At 49.3% G+C, this 9,240-nt stretch overlaps 1 protein-coding gene across 5 annotated transcripts in view; it reads right to left on the bottom strand.

Annotated features, from left to right (window-relative positions):
* The window catches only part of Zdhhc4 (zinc finger DHHC-type containing 4), a 20,027-nt gene extending 11,504 nt beyond the window's left edge, over window positions 1–8,523 (bottom strand). Inside the window, exons 1-6 of one of the 5 annotated variants that reach the window (XM_028756138.1) lie at window positions 8,446–8,523; window positions 7,650–7,827; window positions 5,320–5,444; window positions 4,112–4,185; window positions 2,779–2,957; window positions 591–716 (exon numbers count right to left, since the gene is read on the bottom strand). In XM_028756138.1, the coding sequence (XP_028611971.1) occupies window positions 591–716; window positions 2,779–2,957; window positions 4,112–4,185; window positions 5,320–5,436 (496 nt within the window). In that variant the 5' untranslated portion in view covers window positions 5,437–5,444; window positions 7,650–7,827; window positions 8,446–8,523. Of the gene's footprint in view, window positions 1–590; window positions 717–2,778; window positions 2,958–4,068; window positions 4,186–5,319; window positions 5,445–7,649; window positions 7,828–8,365 lie in introns of those variants that run through there. The other 4 variants (XM_028756139.1, XM_028756140.1, XM_028756141.1 and 1 more) reach the window with 4 other exon arrangements.
* Between the last annotated feature and the right edge of the window lie 717 nt (window positions 8,524–9,240).

Genomic DNA, 9,240 nt, shown 5'->3' with positions numbered 1-9,240 from the left:
CACACACATGCCAGACAACTACCCAGACATACACACACATGCCAGACAACTACCCAGACATACACACATGCCAGACAACTACACACACATACACACATGCACATGCCAGACAACTACACACATATAACACACACATGCACACACACACGTGTGTATCTTAAACAGAACTGCAGAGTGTAACTATTATAGTCACTAAATACCAACTGGGGACAAGAAAAATCTGAAAAGGTAGTGTCTGGACATTAGCAGATTTAGTGGCTTTTGACTTGTACAAAACTCTTTTGTTCACTATAAACATGGAGGTGGCACATGACAGAGTCCAATACTTGATGTGGACACTCTCAGTCAACCCGTTTCCTTTTCCCTGGAGCTGGGGAGGAGCCCAGGCCTTGCACTTGTTAGATGTGCGCTCTCCACCCTCTGACCCCACTTCAGTGCAGTGTTCTGCCAGTCTGTGTGGCTGGGTGAAGGAAGATATGTCGGTGCTGGGTACAGCTGTTGGAAACCTTGGAGAATGCCAACATGGTGTGTTTGACAGGCTGGTGCATGTCAGGGAGGGCAGGTTGCAGAGCCCTGGGAGCCACACTTACTGCAGTGCTTGGAGCGGGCTGGCTTCCTTAAACCACAAGTGGAGCACCTCGAGTTCTTTGGAAACATCACATCATCGAATGTATAGACTTGCAGAAGTAATGACTCGTTTGCTTTAGTGATGGTGCCTGAGAGAGAGAAGGGAGGAACATCATTTGCAAGCAGTGTGCTTGACCAGGCCACAAACCCAAACTAGCACAATGCAGCTGAAACCGCTGCGATGACTATTTTAAGAAACATACTTTCTCTTCTGTGGTGTTCATGTGTGGGGTCGATGCGTGGTGAGCATGTGTGTGCAAGTTCAAGGCCAACCTCCACGTTGTTAGACATTTTTCTTTTTTTGAGACAGATTCTCACTCCCTTTTAGAGTTCAGAAATTGGGACACACTGGTTAGCCAAAAGGCTTGAGGGTTCCTCCTGTCTCTACACCCGGTAAGGGAGCCACTGTTCCAGCCCCCACCTTTTCTCCATGTTCTGGAGATTGAAGCCGGGTCCTTGTGCTTGCATAGAAGCACTTCGCCCACACAGCAGTCCCTCCCTCACGCTGAGTAACTGACAGGAGTATTGGGTGCTAAGGCAGGAGTCCACGTCACCTCTTTTATTTCTTCAGTACCATGTGTCTGAGAACAACTATGTGGGGTCAGGTCTCTGCATCAACCGACATGTAGGTTTTAGGGGTCAAATTCAGTTGCCAGACTTGTGCCTTTACCACTGAGCCATATCACTGGCTCTGTACTTGGTTTCTTAAGACAGTTTCACACTGTAGCTCAGGCTGGCCCTGAACTTGAGGCAATTCTTCTGCCCCAGCCTCCCAAATGATTACAGATGTGAACCGATTTTTGCTTTGTTTTGTTTTGTTCTGTTTTTTCGAGACAGGGTTTCTCTGTGTAGCCCTGGCTGTCCTGGAACTCACTCTGTAGACCAGGCTGGCCTGGAACTCAGAAATCCGCCTGCCTCTGCCTCCCAAGTGCTGGGATTAAAGGCGTGCACCACCACTGCCCGGCTAGAACTTTGTCTTGTTTATTTGTAAGTTTGTCACTTGATGTGAACCGATTTAAGGTGCACTGGGCTCTGTGGCTGACAGGCACAGAGCTGTGCAGCCATCGGCCACTCCCAGTTCCTCTCTAACGCTCACAGGAACGGAGCCTCTGGCCGGGAAGTAATACAGTGGCCTAGCAGTGTCAGCAGCACTCAGTGGGCCCTCCATTCAATCCCAGCACCATTACAAGAGAGAAGGGAAAGTATCAGAAATGGAGAAATATAATCTACAACTTTGAGTGCTGACTTCCAAAATCCAGCAGAACATTTCATGGTTCATCCATATTGTAGTGTGAATCCTGGCACTTGGGTGGTAGAGGCAGATAAATTTCTGAGTTCGAGGCCAGCCTGATCTACAAAGTGAGTTCCAGAACAGCTAGGGCTACACAGAGAAACTCTGTTTTTTTTTTTTTTTTAAAAAAAAAAAAGGAGAAGGAGAAGAAGAAGAAGGAGAAGGAGAAGCAGCAGAAGCAGCAGCAGCGGCAGCAGCAGCCGGGTGGTGGTGGCGCACGCCTTTAATCCCAGCACTTGGGAGGCAGAGACAGGTGGATTTCTCTGTGTGTGTGTGTGTGTGTGTGTGTGTGTGTGTGTGTGTGTGTGTGAGAGAGAGAGAGAGAGAGAGAGAGAGAGAGAGAGAGAGAGAGAACGCACACAGGAATTACACACGCACGATCACACGTGCACTCCCAGCCTCTGGCTCCCACATGTCCATGAACACAGCACACACACAGAAAGCAGCACATAATTAAATAGAAACAAAAAGGAAACTGTGTCACAGTGCCCGAAGCTCTCCGTAGACAGATGAAATTTTGACCGGGTCAAACCTAAACAGTGCACTGAAGCCAGTGTGGTGGTGAGTGCCCGTGACCCAGCATTTTGGAGGTGGGAAGCTCCCAGGTTCATGGTCAGCCTGAGACACAGCCTGGCCTCAAAACAAACAACCTAGATTAGAAGGTCTCACACTGCTGTATATATTACAACATTTTAAATAACCCACGGATCAAAGACCAAAAATAAAATTGGAAAGCATTCAAAATTCAAAGACAGTGGAAATGTAACAGAGGGGTCTTCTGCCATCTCCTAGGGAGCAGTGCCATAACTGACATCATGAGCACAAGGCTTGCGCTGTTTCGGCTCTGGCTCCTGACTTACCAGGATTGGCAGTGCAAGTCAGGGTGAAGAACAGCAGGTTGACACTCAGCAGCAGATAGGGCAGGAGAAGGCAAGGCAGAGACAACTCCAGCTCCTGGCAGTAGCCAAAGACTTCGAAGGTGTATTCCGCATAAACCAGGCCTTGCAGGAGCAGGTGCAAGACAATGAAGGTGGGGTGGCTGCAAGAAGCACACGTGCTTATGCACCGGCTGTTCCAGGACGAGTCACATGAATCCGGGGAACATGTGGTAGCACATGCCTGTAACCCCAGTACCAAGGCAGAGGCAGGTTTGTCTTGAGTTTGACTTCAGCCTAGGCTATCCAGAAAGAACCAGGCTAGGCAGGGCTACATAGTAAGGCTCTGTCTCAGAAACAAGATAAAAGCCAGGCATGGTGCTAGACATCTTTAATCCCAGCACTCAAGAGGCAAGGGCAGACAGATCTCTGAGTTCTACATAGAAAGTTCTAGGCTAGCAAGAGCTACATCGTGAGACCCTATCAATAGTGGTGGTGGTGGCAGTGGTAGTGGTGGTGGCAGTGGAGGCTGTAGGAGTGGAGGCGGTAGGAGCAGTAGTTGTAACTGGGGCTGAGGAGATGGATCAGTGGTTAGAGCACTTGCTCTCACAGGGGACTAAGTTCAGGTCCCAGAACCCACATGGCAGTCTACAACCATCTGTCACTCTAGTCCTAAGGACCTTATGTCATCTTCTGACCTCTGTTAGCTCCCACACATGTATGGTGCTCATACACTCAGACACAAACACATACATTTTTAAAATAATAATTAAATGAAAAATGGAAGCACATTTCGAATATATTTACAGACATACAATACTTTGCTACTTTGTAAGCATCTTTACTTCAAAGCAGACATGACAGCAGTAGGCAAGCAGCTTGTGACTATGATGCCAGCACTTGGGAGGCTGGGCGAGAGGACTGTCATGAGTTGTGGCCAGTCTAGTCTATGTAGTCAGTTCCAAACCAGCCTGAGCCGTAGAATAAGACCACATCTCAACATAACAGCTGGCCATGTTGGTGTAGGAACAGACTTCAGTGGCTGAACAGAGCATGCCAGCCATGCACGGCGTCTCCAGCTCAGCCCCCAGCACCACAGCCAATCAGTAAGTGAAAAGTAAAACTAGTCCCCTTCAACACCCATAGACAATGGTAAATCACCTATAAGGAGAGATTCCAAACCCAGCACTCCCCAAACTTCCAGCATCCTCCCCTTTCCTGTGCTGGAAACCACCAGGTGCTCCCACAAGCTATAGAATGGCAACAATGAATCACCCAGGCTGAGGGTGGCCGTGTGAGAATCCTGAGCCACAAATACCGTGTGTGGAAGAGCTGGTGAAGAGACGTCTGCACGGCCCTCTGGAGGCACTGTGGGATTACACAGGAGCACACCTGAAATCACAGGAGAAGGGTCAATCTCACCTCACCCCTCACTCACACACTGAGCCTCTCCACATGCAACGGCGGAGAGTCTACCATAGTCTCTTCAAGTGGCAGAGAAGCAAGCTACGAGAATAAGGAACCGGGTAAGCTTGCTCATGTTTGCGGTGCCTGTGTGTGTGGTGCACCTGTGTCCACACATTAGCACAGGCATGTGCTCGAGTCAGACAGCTTCCCTGACAGCTCAGGCACCTGAAGCCAGAGCTCCCTGTGTGGCTAGCCTAGCCAGCCAGCCTGCACTACAGACCTCCTGTCACTGCCTCCCAAGTACTGCAGTACAGGTTGGCCACCATCCCCCCCCCCATGTTTGTGTGCTCCATTTATTCTCCTGGATTGCTTCCCTGTCATCCAGTCCTTCTGGTGGTTGCATGGCAAGCACTGTAACTGTTCAGCCGTCTCCTCGGCTCCACTCTGTGTTTGAAACAGTCTCATTACATAACCTGAGCTGGCCTGGCATTCATGACCCTCCTGTCTCAGCTTCCTAAGTGCTAGGATTTACCAGGTGTAGACAATGTCTCCATTCCTACACTGCAAAGAGTGTGTCTGTCAGCGTCTTTGGAGAAAAGGGAGTGGGCAGAGGGTGCTGTGGACCCTGCCTTTCCTTACCCTGGGTTCTACTCCATGCTCAAGGTCTGCCTCCAGATCCCCAGGTCCCTCCCAGGTCAACCTCTTCATGGCTACTTGCCCCATCTGTCTTTGATCCCCAAGGGAAGATGGATGGGACGGTGTGGAGAGGAGACAGACAGCTAGATGCTCAGCTTCCTGGTCACACCAGTCCTCCTCCCGGGTTCACACATGCTGCAAGCAAGTCTAGGCGAACACTAGTCACATCCACGCCCAAATACAGTACACACTGTTTAAAAAGCCAACCTTGACAATTCCACCTATCTCAAAGCAAAATAACAAGATAACCTTTCATCTGTCTGGACACAGGCTCTTACAGTGTAGCCCCAACAGACCTTGAAGTCTCAGCTTCCCAAGTGCCGGGATTAAAGACAAGACTCACAATACCTGGTCCGGTGAGCCTTTCGGACTAGCACCTAGCACAGTATTCAAACATCGGCAGTACCCAGGGACCAGGGCTACCTGTGCTCCTCCCAGGACCGCGGCTCTCAAACGCTGGTTTCTTGTGACGATGCAGATCATGACAACAGAAATCAATAAGAAGGCCACGTAGAGCAAGAAGAGACTCAGGAAGTCCATGCTGGAGGCTGCGAGGAAGGGACAGCATGAGGGACAGCACGAGCAGCTGCTGTTGAGGGATTTATCCCCAGCATGTATCCCGCACTGGGTTCACTCCTGCAGTTGAGAGTCACACCCGGACCAGTGGGTGGGCCTTAGGCCATCCTCAAGATGAACACTGAGGTCTGCCTTTGGGGCAACAAATCCCTTCATTAGTTTGTCTGTAGGCAGTGTGTGTACATGTCTGTGTGTGCATGTGTGTCTAGAGCTGAGCATGGACATGTTCACGTGAGTTTGAGCCAGAGGTTGAGATAGGGTATCTTCCTCAATCATGCTGCACTTTATTTTAAATTACACTGTATTTATTTGTCTCTGTGCATATGTGAGTACCACAGGAGTGTGTGTGTGTGTGTGTATGTGTGTGTGTGTGTGTGTGTGTGTGTGTTGGGGAAAACTTTTTGTAGCTGTTTCTCTCCTTCCACCATGTGAGTCCTGGGGATCAAACACAGGCTCTTCAGGCGCAGCAGATGCTCTCACCCACTGAGACGTCTCACTAGCGCTGGGGCTTGGTTATTATTTTTGCTGTTGTTTGAGATAAGGTCTCACTACATAGACCAAGCTGGCCTCAACGGAGATCCACCTTCCTCTGCATCGTAAGTGCTAGGATTAAAGGTGTGTGTGGCCATGCCCAGACCTACTTTTAGTTCTTGAGAAGTCCCTTGTGTGTGTGTTTGTCTGAGTGTGGGTATCCCTAGCATGTGTATGTGTCAGTCAGAAGACAACCTCTGGTGGTAGTCCTCACCCTCCACCTTGTCTGAGACAGGGTTTCTTGTCTGTTGTCCATGGTGTCTGCCAGGCTAGGCGGACTGTGTGTTTCTGAAGACTCTCCCATTTCACAGTGGGAAAACTGCAGTTACATAGACACAAACCTCTACATCAGCATCGGGCTTCTGCATATGTTCTGGGGATTTGAACTCTGGTCTTCACACTTGCAAGACAAATACTTCACTAAGCTAGCTCTCCATTCCAAAGTATTGGTCAAGGCAACCTCAAGTCTAGTGGGTTCCTTCCCACCCTACCCACATCAATATTGAGAACTGAACCTAGGACTTCATGTCATGTATGCTGGCCAAGCAATCTATCACAGAGCCACCACCCCAGCCCTTTACCACATCTTTTGAAACATGCTCCCTCTCTGAACCTGTAGCTCACATGCTCAGCTAGACCGGCTGGCCAGCAAGCCCAACAGAGCCTACTGTTCCCTCTTCCCCTGTGCTGGGATTATAGACCCGTACTACCATCCCACCACGCATATGACTACTTTAGTGTGTGACATTTGGTGGGGGCGGTGCTTGCAGGCGAACGTGTGCAGGCATGAGGAGGATGTCACATATTCTCCATCACAGTCCCCTAAGGCAACGGTTCTCAACCTGTGGCTCACTACCCCTTTGGAGGTCAAATGACCTTTTCACACAGGTCACCTAAAACCATCCAGAAACTCAGATGTTTACATTATGATTCGTAACAGAAGCAAAATTACACTTATGAAGTAGCAAGGAGAATAACTGTATGGTTGGAGGTCCCCACAGCATGAAGAACTGTAGTATCGGGTTCAGCATTAGGAAGGCTGAGAACCACAGCTTTGGGATCTGGAGCTCAGATCTGGAGTTCACTGTTTTGTGGCTAGGCTGACAGGCATTAAGCCACACTCAGGTTGGTACTGAGGATCCAAACTCGGGACTTCATGCTTGCACAGTAAGCACTCACCCACTGAGTGAGCTCCCAGCCCATCAACCCCTTGTTTGCTGAGACAGGGTCTGACTATGTGACTCAGGCTAGCTTGAAACTCAGAATTCTTCTGCCTCAGCTTCCCAAGTGTTGGAATTCCAGAGGTGCACCACCAGACCCAGCAACAAACCCTTTTACTTCCTTAAATTTTCACATAAATACTGATAAAGTCCTGCCAAAGAACCTGCTGGCCTTATCAGAATGGACAACTCCTAAAGGTTGTCAGGGTCCCACACCCAAACTCGGGTATATTAAACAGGTCAGTGGCCATAATGTCACCCATCACCCACGAGAACCAGAATGAAGAAATATAAAAAGCCCATGTTAAAGAACTAGAAATGCTGACATTGGCTTTACCAGGCAGGATTTTGGGCTAAAATTCCAACTCAGAGAATCAAAACAGAAACTATTAAAAAGAGTAAACAAACAAAAAAGGTCATTCTCACAAGGAAACAGATCTCCCGTCTACATATTTCTCTAGGTCGGACACTTCCAGCGGCACTTAGCGGTCATTCCCCTTTGCCACATCCACGTTGAATTCAGATAGCAGCTCTGCTTGGGCAGCGCCATGAATTTGGCATTCGCAAAACTGGCGACATGGTTGTTCCAGGAGGCTGGAACTAGCTGCGGAGACAATCAAGTGGAACGCTTACACAGTGCTGGATAAGTGTCAGTGACGGAATGCATTGTGAAGGGTGTTTGGAAGTAGGGGACGCTGCACTGCCGCTCAGCTGGGAAGAAAATGTAAAAGTCCACTAGTTTGTGGTCTACCATCCCTATAGCTGTCACTGTCACTATGCCTATCTCTGAGGCGCCCACACCGGGGTCCAGACTCAGGGTGAGGTTGCCCACATGAGGCAGGTACCCGATAGTCTCCCCTTGCTGGACACTTTCGAGATACATTATTCAAGGCCCTTGCATACTTGCGCTCACAGACTCTGCAGCTGTGAGAGACCAGGGAAGGGTAGTGGTGAATGGATCCCATCCCACAACCGGATCCCGGATGCATCAGGCTCAGAGGAGATAAGGAAGGCTCTGTAGCAAGTTGGGAGACCATAACTGCGTCCAGAACCTGGAATGAGGACCAGGCGGACAGCAGACTGGGAGAGGAAGACACAGGAAGCGGGATGCAGGGGGCTCGGAGAGGGCTGTGGTCTCACACCTAACTGGGAGGCTCAAACATGGGGTCCCGACGACGGCCGCCCAGCTGGGGAGTCACAGAGCCTCCTGCAGCTGCCTTACCCCAAGCCCAGCCAACTGTCAGCCGCTGCCAGCTGACCCCCGCCGAGCACTCCCCGAGACTTCCGGCGCGTCCGTGGCGTCATCAGTGCCCGCGATAAAGACGACTTCCGACGGAAATAGTAGCGGGAAAGCCGGAAACTACTGGGTTTGGTCTCTCGTTTTGCAAGCGAATTGTGTTTTGTTTCGTACCATCGTAGGTTTTCTTTCTCTTTTCTTTCTCTTTTACCGTCTTTCTGATTCCCTCCCTTTTCCTCTCATCTCTCTTCCTTCCTACTTTTATTATTACTTGACAGCTTACTACATACATATGTACAATGAATCTTGTCGGACTACCCTCATCTACCGATTCCCTTCATTTCACCAAACCCCCGTCCCATTTTCGTGACCTTTATTTGATTCTTGTGGGTGTGTTTGTTTGTTGTGATCCGATGAGTTTAATTCGGATTTCTTGTATGTGCATGGATAGAAAAGCTAATATATTTTTTAAAATTTCTTTCCAAAACTAAGATCTCGGCTAGGGATAGTGGCCCATGACTGTAATCGCGGCACTGAGGAGGCAGAGGCAGGTCTCTTTGAGTCAGAGTTTATAAGAGTTCCGGGCCAAGCAGGGCTACGTAGCTAGACCTTTTTTAAAACAAAACAAAATTAAAGTCCCACCAAATTATACCAAAACAAAATTAAAGTCCCACCAAATTATACCCGGGTGGCCTTGGGCTTTTGAACCTCCTGTCTCAGCCTAACTTTGTTTTGAATGGCAGGCACACACAACCACAGCCAACACAGAAACTGGAATTT

Source organism: Grammomys surdaster, unplaced genomic scaffold, assembly GCF_004785775.1.
Source record: "Grammomys surdaster isolate TR1022 unplaced genomic scaffold, NIH_TR_1.0 126109, whole genome shotgun sequence".
In the NCBI taxonomy this organism is placed as follows: Eukaryota; Metazoa; Chordata; class Mammalia; order Rodentia; family Muridae; genus Grammomys; species Grammomys surdaster.
Note: the sequence above shows the minus strand (reverse complement) of the source record. Positions and strands in the feature narration are given on the sequence as shown.